The 14,216-nt window shown below is 42.0% G+C and overlaps 1 protein-coding gene across 2 annotated transcripts in view; it reads left to right on the top strand.

The window, feature by feature from the left end:
* CACNA1C (calcium voltage-gated channel subunit alpha1 C) overlaps positions 1-14,216 on the top strand; it is a 463,700-nt gene that overhangs the window by 325,915 nt on the left and 123,569 nt on the right. For both annotated transcript variants that reach the window (XM_058420136.1, XM_058420137.1), the window contains exon 9: positions 3,905-4,077. In XM_058420136.1, the coding sequence (XP_058276119.1) occupies positions 3,905-4,077 (173 nt within the window). The remainder of the gene's footprint in view (positions 1-3,904; positions 4,078-14,216) is intronic.

The raw sequence follows: 14,216 nt of genomic DNA, 5'->3' as shown, positions 1-14,216 counted from the left end.
GCTGTTGCTATTTGTCTGATCTATGTTGATGATCCACCTGTCTGTTCTAGATACAGAGCAGCAGTCCTGGTTATCTTTGGATATCCATTCTGGGCATCTCTGATTTTTTTCCCATTTATCTGTTTCAGGAGCTTCAGCAGGCATGTTGTATAGGTAGACTTCACAAATGACAGATTAACTTGGGGGGGGTTAATCACTTCTGAATGCATAAGTGTAATTAATTGTACTCACAAAGACACCTTGATTGCACCTGCAAAATGAAATGCTGAATTCTGCTCTGCTGAAAGAGCTCTTTTGTAATTTGTTTTTCCTCAGGTATGTCATCCATTCATGGTCCTGGTGAATTTACTAATCACATACCAGGCTAAATAGCATGTCAGAGTATTTATATGTGGAGCTGTAATCTCTTCCTGACTTGGCTGAGCGCAGTATAAAATTGATGTACTCCCAAGGAATATCCAGTCAGCAGATCACACAGTAGACCTCCCCAAGCCCAGGCAAAACAATTCCACATCACTGCTCTGAGCAGTGATTGGAAGCCGCTTGAGATCAGAGATGTTCATCTCTGTGTAATCTGTTCCAGTTAATTAATGAGGCGGGGGGGGAAAAAACCTCAGTGTGGGTTCAACCTTCAGACATGCACACCTAAGAGTATGGAGTCACATTTCCTTTATATTTGGATCCAAATCCCAGGACACAGGCCAAACAAGCAGTTGCCTAAGGTAAATGGAGGGCAGGAGAACAGACATTTCTTCTGCTTTCAGAGGACCCTGCAAAACACTGTTGGCTGCTCTTGATGCTTTTACTGCCAAGAAAGAGGTCAGAGAGAGCAGGAGGCTGGCTGTGGTTGTAGCTCCTCCTTGAGCAGTTTTTGTGACCTTTCAGGTATTTTTTCTAGCCTTCTGTGCCCTCTTCCAACCCTTCTCACTCCTCAGCGTACTTCTCAGGGTGGATGAGATTTGGAGCCTTGTGCTCCACTTTGATTAGTAAGCAAGAGTTTTGAAATGTTAAAATTCTGCTGTTTTGTTCACTTTCCATCTTGCCTCTAAATGTGAGAAATCATATCAACAAGAATAACCTAAATTCCATCATTAGGATGGGAAAGAGAAATTTTCTTCTGAAACAGCACATGATGCAGAGCTGGGTGTTTATAATCTTGACCCACTCTAACCTCACACAGAGAAAACATCTCTCCACAGTACCCTGCTCTTTGGTATTCCCATTGGCAGACATTTCTATAAATTTCTGGGAGAAGTAAACCAAAGTGAAACAAACTGAATTGTGGTAAAAACCAATCAGATTAACCCACTGATGTTTTGGGTTCACTGAAAAGAGTCAGATCGCTTGCTACTTCTGCAAGCCTCTGTTGACCTTACAACAAGGTGATACCACAGCCTTTTTTGAGAAGAAAACCTCTAGACTCAACATGGCGCTTCCATCAAAAGCTTTTTTGGTGCTTGACCTGCCTGCTGGAGCTGCCAACAGTGACCCTTTATCACCAGCTGTGCTGGAGGCAGCAGTAATGTGTGCACCTGCCTGCAACACGCCCTGGGCCGAGGCCACCAGCTCCCTTCCCGTGGGATGGAAAATGACCACTGGTAGTAACTCTTGATTCTGAGCTACACTTGCCAGAGCACAGGCTGCCATTCCACCTGGGAGGTGGTTTGAATTGCAGAAAACCTCTTCTCAATGGCTTAATGTTAGTGGAGCATAGAAATTAAGACCATTTAAACCAGTTTTCTTTGGAGAGTCATCTGAGGTGTGGAACGTCATGTGCTGTACCAAGGGAAGGGACGTGGAATTGCAGGTTATTTACATGAGGCAACCACAGTACTTTGCCTTGCGCTAGAAAACTCTGGGTTCAGCCCATTTCAAAATTGGGCCCATTTGTTTTAGATTCTAAAATAATACTTCACAAGCTAAAAATTGAAATATTGGAATTTGATATTACAAACAGGCTGAATAATGCCAGGATTCATTCAGTGATTTTTTTTTTTTTTTTTTTTTTTTTAATTTTTGAGAGTTAATTTATTAATTTGGATACATCACTGTAGCAGATCCAGGCGAAAGGTGTCGCTGAAGCAGAAAATATAACCACCATTGATGGATTTTTTCCTAACACTCTTTGTACAGGTTTATTATTATTGTTGGGGCTATTTGTTTCTTTTACACTGTAAATAGTAAAATATCGGTCCCAGTATAAGAAAATTCCATTTTTCATTTTTTCCATGCCGTGAGGCTGAGTTTGGGCCCAGAGCTGATTGTGAATTAACTTCAGGCCAGAGAAGCCACCTTTGTTATCACACTCCCTTGTGTGGAGGAACTGAACCCTGAGCAGTGTGAGAGGGGTACAGATGACACTGGCACACATTGTCACATCTTTTGGCTGGAAATTAAAGGATCATCTTGCTTCGATCCTGCTGAAGTGCTGGTTTCATGCGCAGCTCATAATTCTGAAAACCTGATCCAAAACCTGTGAAGTCCATGGAAGTCTTTCAGCGGGTTTTGGACCAGACAGGAGGAAAAGGCCTGACCACCACTGCTAGAAACCCACCTCCATCTCATGGCACTCACAGAACTGACATTTTGGCTAGGATTTTCATTATCCTAATATTATGCCACAAAAATCAGTGGTAGATCTGCTATTCATTTTTGCAGGAGTAAACCTAAGACAAATGCTAAGTGGAGCAGCACTTTGTTAAATCCATTCATTGCTGACAGTCTTCAGCAACAGTGATGGATAATGCACTGGGGAGAATGGCTTTACCTCTCTTTTCCAGAAAGAGTGGCCTGTGTTATCTGCTGTGTGTGATTGTGTAGTGATCTGCCTCAGCAGATACAAGACTTAATGCTTAAGTACTCTGGCTCCAGCAATTTTCACAATCATTAAGCTTGCTTTTTAAAATACAAGCATTAAAACCTGGTTTAGAACCACATGAGTCTCTAAATAAGGGAGGTCAGCATTTCTTGCAAAAAAAATTATTGCTCTATAGGTGTCTCTGAAAGAGGAGAAGAGACAGCACTGCAGCCAAAAAGAATGCAAAGCCAGAACCCAGGATCATAACTAAACAAGAGGAAATTCTTGTTCTTACGCCCTGCTTTAACTCTATATTCCCAACAGTGTTCTTTCATAAAACGATCGTCAAGTGTTTTACCCTGTTCACTTTCTGACAGAATCTATAAGTTTTTTCTACCCTTAACTTATTGTATTTTTGCACCTAGTGTGAGATTTGAAAAATACTTTTCATGTCAGATAACAGCCTTGAGTGCTGAAAGTCTTCAGTAAAACTTTGAGATCTGAGTTTTTAACTATATTTGCCTATTCTGTGGGTGAAATGGTCCATGATTAAATGTGTACAGGATTGTGAGTACCATTAATTACACTTAAAGTAGCCCAGTTTAGGTGTGATTACATGTAAAATCTTAAACACGGATTGAAACTGGACTAGAAATTAGAGGCACCATCTCACTCTCCAGATGTCAGATTATTGTCAAACAGTTCATCATTATCCATTATTCTTATAAACATTTGAAGATAACTGTTGGAGAATATCAAGTGTTTACACAACCTTAGAAAATGTCTGGTATTATACATAAAATTGTATGTAAATATTACATATGTGTTTTATTTGAATTGTCAATCAAATCCTGAGAAGGAAAGTTTCAAAAAAGGCATCAATCTTTTCCTAAGTATTGATAGAGATGTGGACACTCCAGCTGTTTTACGTGTGTGTGCAGCAAGGATGCTCCATAAGTGTGTTTGTCTGGAGAGAGTAGAGACAGCTGGGTGTGCTGCACAGACTGAGGAGACTTTCTAGTGGAAATCGATCTAACCCATTGTTTTTCTCCCATCTTTCCCTTCTTTCCACCCATGTCCTGTCCCTCCCTCCCTCCCTCTTGCTAGGGAGTTTTCCAAAGAAAGAGAAAAGGCTAAAGCTCGAGGAGATTTCCAGAAGCTACGGGAAAAGCAACAGCTAGAGGAGGATCTGAAGGGATACTTAGACTGGATAACTCAAGCAGAAGATATTGACCCAGAAAATGAAGATGAAGGCATGGATGAGGAGAAGCCTCGAAACAGTAAGCAACTTTCTTCTCTCACTTTCTTTTTCTTTTTCTCTCCCTCCTTCTCTGTCTCTCTCCGTGCTTTTAGCAATAAAGCCTGTGCCCATCTGCTGTAGTGCTGAGGTGGCTTCTGAGGAAGGACAAGTTCTTCCTGAGACATGCACTATGCCTCTACATGTTTCCAATTTAATGCTTGTAGGAAATCATGGGAAGCAGAAATACACGTAAAGTAATTGATATTCTGCAGATCAGTGCTTAGTCTGTGATAGGGGCATTATATCCTGATATTAAACAGATTAAAGGTCAATACTTGCTGGTAAAGTCCATTACTGAGAGAAGTTTTAGAAAACAAGTGTGCTTTCTGATAATTTGTTTAATTGTAGCTCAGTGTTGCAGGCTCTTTGCAGGTGGTTGGTTCCTTGGAAAGCAAAGGTTTCTTAGGGAAAGCAGTGCTACAGGATGGGTGGAGGGCCAAATGAGCTCTGTAGTACCCTAAGTGGGCCATCTGTAACTCCCTGGAAGTCAGTGGATTTGTGTTTGCTTTTGCCAGGCTGGACTAAGCTCTCAGACATTTCTTCTAAGGTTGTTATTTCTTACTCTTCTTTTTGGGAGTTGACAAGAAGTTTGTAAAAAGTGAAAATTCACCAACAATCTCCTCTTTGAAATCCTCACGAAGGAGGGGCTCAAAGAAAGCAGTGCTTCCCAACATTTCATTACCTGTATTGACTCCTCTTTTACCAACACGGGCTGTGTAACACTTCAGAACCACTTAGCAGTTATCATTGCTGGTTGTGCATTGGGAAATGTCAGACTTGGGACCTTTACACAGCCAGTGGCTCTGCTCTTGGCTTTCATCATGGGAATGTGCATTTTCTTGGCTTGAGTTTGGAAGAGAAGACATGAAATGTGTCCCTAGATATCACCCTTCCTACCAAACAATCAAAATCTATGGGATGATCCCATCACAAACGTATATTCCAGCAATAGGAAGATTGGACATGGGAAGGTTGTGCCTTTCTTTCTTTGTAAATATTTTAAATAGATGTTCATCACCTTTAGGGTATTAGTAACCACTATTGGTGCCAAAATAATGAAGTTCTTTTAGAAAAAAAGATCGTTAATATCAGGTTATACCCACAATACTTGGGTATCTAGAATTGAAGGAGTGAAATCACTGTGGTGACTTTTCCCAACTCAGGTTAATTTGATTTTTATGCTGGTGTTTTCATAGCTCATATAGTTTAGTTTTGCAATTTAACCTCAGCAACCATTTAGAAATGAATTTATTCATCATGGCCAAAATTTGCTGTTCTGTGGCATACAATACATGGATAAATCAGGTGAGGATTCACTGCATGTACTGTTGAGTGTGGTCAATCCATACTTGAGCTAACAAGCTCCTTTTATGGGTGGTGATACTAAGAACTGAAAGGTAAATCATCTCCAGCTTGCTTTCAGTTCTTCCTGGTCCATTTGATGAGGTGAGTTTTGTAAGACATGGTTTATCAAAATTAGTCCTCTCACATCTGAGTCAGAAAAACTGAGAAGTGATGGTTTCAGCTTAAGATAATACCACAGAAAAGGTACTGTGAGTAAGTGACAGGGCATTTTGTTTAGGGTGCAGTTTGTTTTTGGAGTGTCATCTCCTGGGTTGAATGTTTTGGCATTCGTGCCAGCAGTCAATCACCAGTAGGGTTAAATTGAAGGAGAGAGATGGCATTATTTCTCTTCCACAAGCCTTCTACAAAATAAGTGAAAGACAGATGTCATGGTTGTAAATTCCCTCCTGAATCCCTTTGGCTCGAGTGTTCCCAGGACATTTGAATCCCACCTACTCCCAGTCCAAGTTTACATCACCAAGACTCCAATATCCTTCTTTTTTTCCTGTGTTTAGCTCAGTTACCTCCTATGTCTTTTGTTCAAGTGCTCTTCAAAGCTCAATGCTTTCTGTTTCTGGCGCAGCATCCTGAACTCCATGGCTGCCCTTTCAAGCACGCTTTGTTCAGTGACTAATTAATGGTGACTTTCAAGGCGTCAGCCCAGAGAATTTCAAATGACAGATCACTGAAGTGCACAGGGCAGTTCAGACCTCCTTAAGCTGCTGTGTTAGCTCAATAAACTTCAGGTGTGGCCCTTGCATCAGTGGTGTTGTTCTGACGCCCAGAGGGCACATGCTTCTGCCTCACCTCTGACAGCAATTCACACCAATCCTTTAAAGATGTCCTGTCAGTTTTTACTTCTTTAGCATTCCCTTGGAGTTTGTTTTTTCTTTTTATGAAGAGTATCAGAATAGTGCAGAAGTTCAAATAAAAAATACTCATTAATCTACAGACTCAGCTAATGTAAGTTCTGAGACTCAGCAGTTTACACCATCTGCGCTCTGACCCAGGTAGTTTACCTGAACTGAATCATCCCAAACACAGAGAACATATGTTTCCAGTCTCTTCTCTGTCCTTGGCAGCTACAGAGACAGATTTTGCTGTCTTTTAACTTTGGAGAGAGTGCTGCCTTCTTGTCAGCATGGGCACTGCCTCCTGTAAAACAGAGGACACAAAGTGGGAGGGAAGAGAAACTCCCTTGCGTCCCCTTTCTGTTTGACTGCCTGCCACGGTCCTTAGGGCATCATTGGTCATTTTTTGTGCATGCTTCTGCTTTCCTGAGGCTCTCAAACCTTGCCCAAAGCCTCACTGGGTGTTTGCAGCCCTTAACGAAGTTATCAAGTCCAAGGATACAACAGAGAGGACCTTAGTGAAGGAAAGGATAAAAAAGGAAGATGGATGCAACCAGAGTTGGACAACCTGTGCAGGCTTCAGCTCTTCTCTCCGTGGCAGAGGTCTCGGCATTTTGCTGAGGCCGCTCACCACCACTGGTCACTCACACGGATTGAGAGACATTCAGAGAGCAGGCTGAGTTAATTCTCTGCCTTTTAGGAAGTACCACATTTAAGGCAGATTTTCCATGTTGTTTGCAAACACGGGTTTGCCACTGTGACAGATGTGAGGTGGGAAATGTGAAAAGGCTTCTGGGGGCTGTTTGTGTTGATGGTTTTTGTTCCGTGCTCTTTCCCTGATGTGCCTTCCACATGGGAAGAAAGCATTACTTTGGCAGAGGGGAGAAACACATCATGTCACAGAACAGCCACTGAATTCAAAATTACACCATAGCAAAGAAAACGATCCCTCCTGTCGCCACAGTTACTGGGAATTTGCACTTTTGTTTTCCCTTCTTGAGAGTGGTCTGGAATGCATCTGTTGCTGTGGGCAGAAGCAGGAAACCTCAATCCAACCCAGATTCTCCTCCCGTTGAAATTAATTGGCAAAACTCCCACAGACTGCAGTGGTGTCACAAATAATCTAAGAATGGGCAGGGCGAAGTAATCTGATGTTTCTGAGTGCTCAGATATTGTCCTCCCTCTGTTTCCCTCTATTTCAGCTCTATTTGGTGCCACCATTTGCAGAGGGAGTATCACCTCACTAATGCAAACAGTGTCCCTAAAAGTAAAAAAAATCTCACTGCTTTGTAAAGGCATTCCAAGATTCAAGACTATTTATTCTTCTTCTCAAGTCATGTCCAACACGGTACTGTAAATTCAAGGACTGATTTGCAGGTAGCTTACTAAAATTAAGTCTTATCATTCTTCAAGGCCCTATTGTAATGGAACTGATGGCTATAAATGATTGAGGTTTTGTGCAGCACAGCAGAAAAAAAGCCCAGTACAAACCAATGTGTTGCCTATCAAAATCATATCATATTTCAGATGGTGAATAATGAAAGGTGTGTGTCTGTACACGTAGATTTATGCCTCTGTTGAAGTGGTGACAAGTGAAGACAAAAAGTACAGACTTGCAGGCAGGTTTTAAAATATATATTAAAAATTAAGCAGTTTAAAAAGAAATAGCCTTCGATCTTCACCTTCAGAGCATTGCTGTAGTGCCTTAGTGATCTTTGGAAATGTTCATTAACATCTGAGCCTCTAAGGAATCAATGACAGCATGACTTTTTGGTGGACTACAGGTTTTGTCTGACTCTTTCAACCACTGTTACTTTTGAACATCACCATAACTAGGAAGTAGACTGCATTTAATCGCAGGTTTATGAGTCTTCCCTAGAAAAAAATTTACTTTTTCAGCAGAAAAAGCTAAATTTCAGAAGAGATTGGTCTTTTGGCCATTACAGCTTTCGGAAAATCTGTGCCTTTCATGGAAACATTTTGTTTCCTTCTGCACATCAGGCTATAAATGAGAACAGGAGAGGTGATAGTTTAAATAGGAGAAGGGAAGAATTTTAGAACTCTGGAAATAGAAGCCTCAGTAATTTCAACCCAAACAGGGCTTTATTTCCAAAACCTCCAATTGCAGTTTGACTCTATTAGGGAAAAAAGTATGACCACCTGTCCCTAAAAGTCCAGGCACTTTAGGAATTGTCTGTCCAATTCCTGTTGACTTGACTTCCTTTTGCACAGTCAATTTATGCACCTCAGGGAGACTGTGTTGATTTCAGTGAGGTTCTGTACAACCACCACTGGCTTGAATGAAAGCTGTCACTAAATTCCGTGCAACCCTTTGGGAAAGTTAGTGATGTGGAGCACAGAGAGAGCTTTGTGTACAGATCCAATCATGACGCCAAGGTAAAAGAACACCAGCTTCAATCTGTACATTTATTCAGTTTGTACATTTAGTAGTTTCATATGTCAGCCTGCTCAGTGGCCTCCAAATCATGGGTTTAGTGACAAGCAAGTGGCTTATTATTTTCATCCTGGAACAAAATATCATGGTGCTCTGGGATAATGTTTAAGGTAGAAAGGATTTTCAAGGGCCGGGTTACAAGCTAAAATGTCAGGGTGGCCTAAAATACCCTTGGTCCATCTGCAACAGAATTTAACGGGCAAGTGCATAGCTGGGGAATTAACATGGAGGATGCAGAGGGGAAAATGAGAGATATTTAAAAGATACCTATTTTACATCCAGTCTTGACCCTCACTGCCTTAAAACCCCTGTCTTCTTACAGTATGAGCAAAAAGATGCTGCTCTGAATTAATTTCTGTTCAGCAGAGCATGCTTGAACTTGTCTGTCGAGAGCAGATTAGTTCATTCTGTGTTATTCTAGTTTCATCCACAGAATCTGTCCTCATGTATTTTACAAACACATGGAAAGACATGGACAACCACCCCTCGACAGGCAGGTACAGCTATTGTCAAAAAGCAATTTAAAAAACCCACAGGGGGCTTGCATGGACTCCAAGATCATCTCAACAAAGCTCTAAGAGGCACAGGCTGGAAAATGAAACCTTTATTAATTTAATTCCTCCAATACCTGTAATACAAGGTTGATGGCTTGAGAGAGGCATCATAGAACGTGGTTGCATTTTGCTTTCCATATTTAAATGCAAGGAAATCAATGCCAGTCTTGTAAAATGATTTATTATCTGTCAACACCTCATCTAAAGGGGAAGAAAGCACAATCTCATCTACTTTTATCGTTGTCCACTGATGTGGAAAATAATCATCTGGTAACCAAGAAGGGATTAGCTGCAGTGCCAACAATTTGTAGGCATTTCACAACAGCCACCTGATAGGTACTTCACGAGTTTAGTAACTGGGAGAGATTCGTTCTCTTTCACCTGGAGACAGAGGGACAAAAGAAGTGCTTTTTGGTGCACAATGTGGAAAAATATCCATGGAATAATGTGTGCATGTTCCAATGCATGGCTTGCTTGGACAGGGGTGACAGCAGCTCCCAGCTGTGTGCTGTGCCCAGTAGAAAATTGTCCCAGTGGCATTTTCCTACCCTGTCATCCTTTGAAGCAGCTCATACGCTGCTCTTCGTATAAATGCCAGAGTTTGAGGACACCTAATAAAAGGCCTTTGTAAATGATAAGTCAGCTTTGTTTTTGTAGTGTGGGTCTTCACAGAGCAGCTCAAGTTGCGAAATTCAGACTTCAAAATTCAGGTTGCTACAGATGTCGAGCTCGAGTCTATAATTAGGATGCTGCCTAGAAAAAGCTTCTAGGACATTAGTTCTCACATTAGGCTGAATCACTCCTACATTCCTTAGGCAAAAAAATTGTTCTGAAGTTCTTGGGGATTTTGCCTGGGTAAGGACTTGTGCCCCACTCGGTTTCATCCAAGGTCAGTAACAAAACATGCTAATGTCAGCACTGGGAAAGGTGGCCCAATGTGAGGTCTTGGAGCACAGAGGCTTCTCAGTGCTCACACATGACTCCAGTATTGTGTAACTGGCGTCCACCAAAGGGCCAGAGAGCGTGAGATGTCTGGGGTCTGAAACCACTTGCAGCACTGAATAGCCCACTGAGTGCTGTTTGCCCAGTGCATAATTCCATGGACTAAAATGCAGCTGATTCTGGCATGAATTTGACCCACTGTCATTGCAAGCATCTGGTCTCCATAACTATCCTGAAATAAATGTGTGACCGGATCCAGGTAAACTCTGATATCCTAAAAAGGAAAAGCTATATATATCAGAAGGGAAAAAAACAACCAACCAACCAACAACAACAACAAAAACCAACCAACCAAAAGAAAACAAAAACAAAACAACAAAAAAAGAGCATTTGTGAGGCTTTGTATTGACCCTGCAGGTCGCTGTGGTAGCAGAGTACACAGGGCAATCTTCAGTGATGTAGGTGAAAGTAAAGCTGCCATTTCCAAGTATCGTTCTCATTGTATACTTTCTGTGCAGCTCAATAACAACAACAACAAAAAATCATTTAGGGTGATTCTTCTTCCACCTTTCCATCAAAGATGTCAACAAAACTATGATGTCAATATTTGACTTTTTCCTTTTGGAATAAAATCAAAACTGAGAGTAGATTTTCTTCCTGACTCTCTTCATACGTTGCTTTTTTTTTTTTTTTTTTAATTGTGAGTGGGGGAAAAAAAGGCAGCAGTAGATCCTTTTTCTTGATTGTTTTATCTTTCTCCCTTTCCAAGAGGAAATACTTGAGAAAAAAGTCTTCTCAACAAAGTGAAATTTAAAACTTGAGGGTTTAAATCATGCCTTAAAATGCTTCAGCTGCAACATTGATTCTTGAAATGCGTGTATGCAGGGTGATATTTGGAGAGGGGTGAAATCTTGTTCTGGACTCTTTTGAGCAATTTTAAAAAAAGACACAGGAAAACGAAATAATTTTCTCAGGATCACCCATCCCCAGAGTGCCAGTGGCACAGGCTCTCACATAATTTTCTACCCTCTGGAGCAGAAAGAGCAGAATTTTGACCCTGGATTGCATCACATCAGGCATTTCCAAGTTTGATCAAGGCGGGTTTTTGAACTATTTTCCTCCTCCAGCAATTCACAGTAATCATGGTAATCATTTTGAGAAATACAGAAATACAGTTTCCTTGCTCCCCTGAATGTATGGTTCACTCCATTTAAGTGAATCAAAAGGTCTGGTTTTCTGGTTTTTGTTAGAAATATAATTTAATAACCCAGCCTTTAGCAAAAGCAGTTTTTAGGTTCATTGTCCTGCAGATTTCACAACTTCCCAGTTTTTCTTTCCTTCTGTCTCAAAAGAGGCTTTGATCATAAAACAAAGAGCAAGCAACCATTTGAAAACCTTCTTCCCCTTCCTTCTCTGCTGATAAATTACTGCTGTGGTAGGTAAATCCCACCTAACCCAACGAGATGTTACAGCAGTTTAGCTCAAGCCTGCATTTTCTGTCAAAGCACAGCGTGGAGAAGACAATGTTTCCTTTGTTTGAACAGAGAGCAAAAGAAGAAGCTGCTGGTATTCAGGACAAAGCTGTGGCCGATGTAACAACCCATAATTCAGCAGTAATTTTTTTCCAACAGAACATCAGAAGGCCTGATATAATTTGGTGAAGAGGAAAAAGGGTTTCTAGGAGTCAGGATAATTCCCCAATTTGAGCAAGGTGGGCTGAATTCAGGTCTGTGCCTCACTCCATCAGCCAGCTTCTTGAGTGCACAGTGACAGCTCTGAGATGAACAGCTGATCCTAAGAGGGTCGCTGTGATGAGCACCAAACCTCTGTGCCACTTCTGCACGGGAGATTGGATGCCAGCACAGAGACCAATCTCCAAAACTCTGCCAGTTTTTGCCCACAGGCTCATTTTTTTTCTCCTTGCTCCCTTGCAGGCATCAGAGGTTACAGCAATTAGATAAACTTCCAGGTTCCTGTAGTTTACAAATTGGGGAAAAAAAAAAAAAAAAAACAAAAAAAAAAACAACTCTTCACCTCTGACTGAAAAAGTTTTATGGTGATCTACACGTGCTTGTGCTCTCTTGCAGCTGGGAACTTGGCTTGGCTTGTTCAGCTCACAGGTCCTTCCAGTTCCTCCCTTCCCTGGTGTCCTGCAGCACAAACAGCTTTATACTGACAGCTGCTTGGGCAGTGGAGTGAGAGCAGCTGCAGCACACAGGGACTGGCAGGAATGTTGATAGGGCATTAGGTGCATCCACTCTAAAAGCCATTTCCCTAGCAAGGACTGACTGGTGAGAGAACACCTCTGTGTTTCCTGCTAGAAGAGATGCTTGTGTTGATGTAGGAATTCTCTTGTAGTACCAGTTTGTTACACAGAAATACCTTTGAAGGTGAGGCTTTAGAGGGAATCCATTGTTTATGTAGCTGGGGAAGACACCTTTGTGCAAATAAATTAATCTCTACCTGCCCTGTTGGCAAGTGTTTCTTGAAGCTGTCGAGATTAATCCATTGACCCTGCTTCTGCTCCTCAAGAGAGGACATTAGCCCGTGAGAAAGCTGCCTTTGCCATACCTTCTGAAAAATTGTTTTATTTCCCATCGTTAGAGAGGCACAGAAAGCATTTGGTACCAGCATCTCCACAGAAAACTTTTGGAAGAAAGGCCACAAACCCCCAAGCTGAATATTCATCGAGCAAGACCGTTTTTTATTTCATTTTTAAAGCAGATGCCTAGAGTGTGCTCTTTGCAAGGACACTTACAAAGGGCTTTTAAAAGCTATGGAGTATTCAGCAGCTGCTGCTGAAGCCAGTGAGGATGGCCCATGGTCACTGTTTATAAGTAAGTTAGCATTGCAGATGCAGTCTCAAGAGCCTCTTCACTGAGAAGAAAGCGCTGGTGAGCAGGACTGATAGCTGAAATCCTGAGCATTGTTTTGATGTGGCATGGAGAGCTGTCAGGAGAGAGGCTGTGGCATGCAGGAGCGGTAGCTGAGGGATATGAAGCATGTGTTTTCTGTTAGAAACAACTGCTGGGGATGAGAACAAGTTTTATTACAGTAATGTCAGCCAAGATCAAAGCCACAGTGTGTCTGGCACCGTACATACAGGAATTAAAAGTATGTTGTATGCATTTCCTTTTTACAGGAAATCAAAATGAGTGAAGTTGGGGTTCGGCCTGTGACTTATGTGGCTGAACACATTAATCTAATGCCAATTTAGACACCTCATCATACCCAAGACCTTCATTGTGAACTGACAGGTCAAGTATAGAAGCTGAGGCTTGCACTCTTGCAGTGTGATAGCTGGAAGGAATATCCCTAATGGGGTGTCAAAAAATGTCATCCAGTGCCTCAGAAAAGGAAATTGAGTGCGGTTAATCCAAAGATGTGTAGGAAAAGTTCAGTACAAGTGGAACCTTCAACAGTGATCCTGTAAGCTGAGTGTCTTAAAAGAGTGTGAGGGACCCAGCTGTAGCAGAAATCATTCTGCTATGATGTTTTTTCCTCCTGGTCTAAGTGTGTATTCATCATGACCTATCTCTTTGTCTTCCCTTGTGTATTTTATGACCTGAAGATTCATGTGCAGAGGTCACTGCTGAAGCCCAGACCGAGAGCTGTGTTTGGGCAGGACTCAGAGCAGGCAGTCTGGAAGAGCCCAGGACAGGCTGAGGGATGCAGGAGGTGTGTTAGCAGAGCTCTCCTGAGGAAACTCTGACTTCCCCACCTCGCCCAGCCCCGACTGCAAGGCAGCTTGAGCAGCTCATCTCCTGCTCAAACCCATTCACAAGCAAGCACACAGGAAGGCAGAGATAAAAGTAGTTTGTTTTAAACACAGGAGGGGTTAGAACAGTGACCCTGCTGTTGCGCAGGCGGTGCAGTGGAGCTGTGCAGTGAGCCGTGGCCGACGGGAAATCTGGATTCTCCTGCTGCACAGCTCACAGACAGGGAGACTCGGTGACATTACACAGCTGAACTG

Source organism: Hirundo rustica, chromosome 4, assembly GCF_015227805.2.
Source record: "Hirundo rustica isolate bHirRus1 chromosome 4, bHirRus1.pri.v3, whole genome shotgun sequence".
Taxonomy (NCBI): domain Eukaryota; kingdom Metazoa; phylum Chordata; class Aves; order Passeriformes; family Hirundinidae; genus Hirundo; species Hirundo rustica.
The sequence above is the reverse complement of the archived record's forward strand: the minus strand, read 5'-3'. Positions and strand labels throughout refer to the sequence as shown.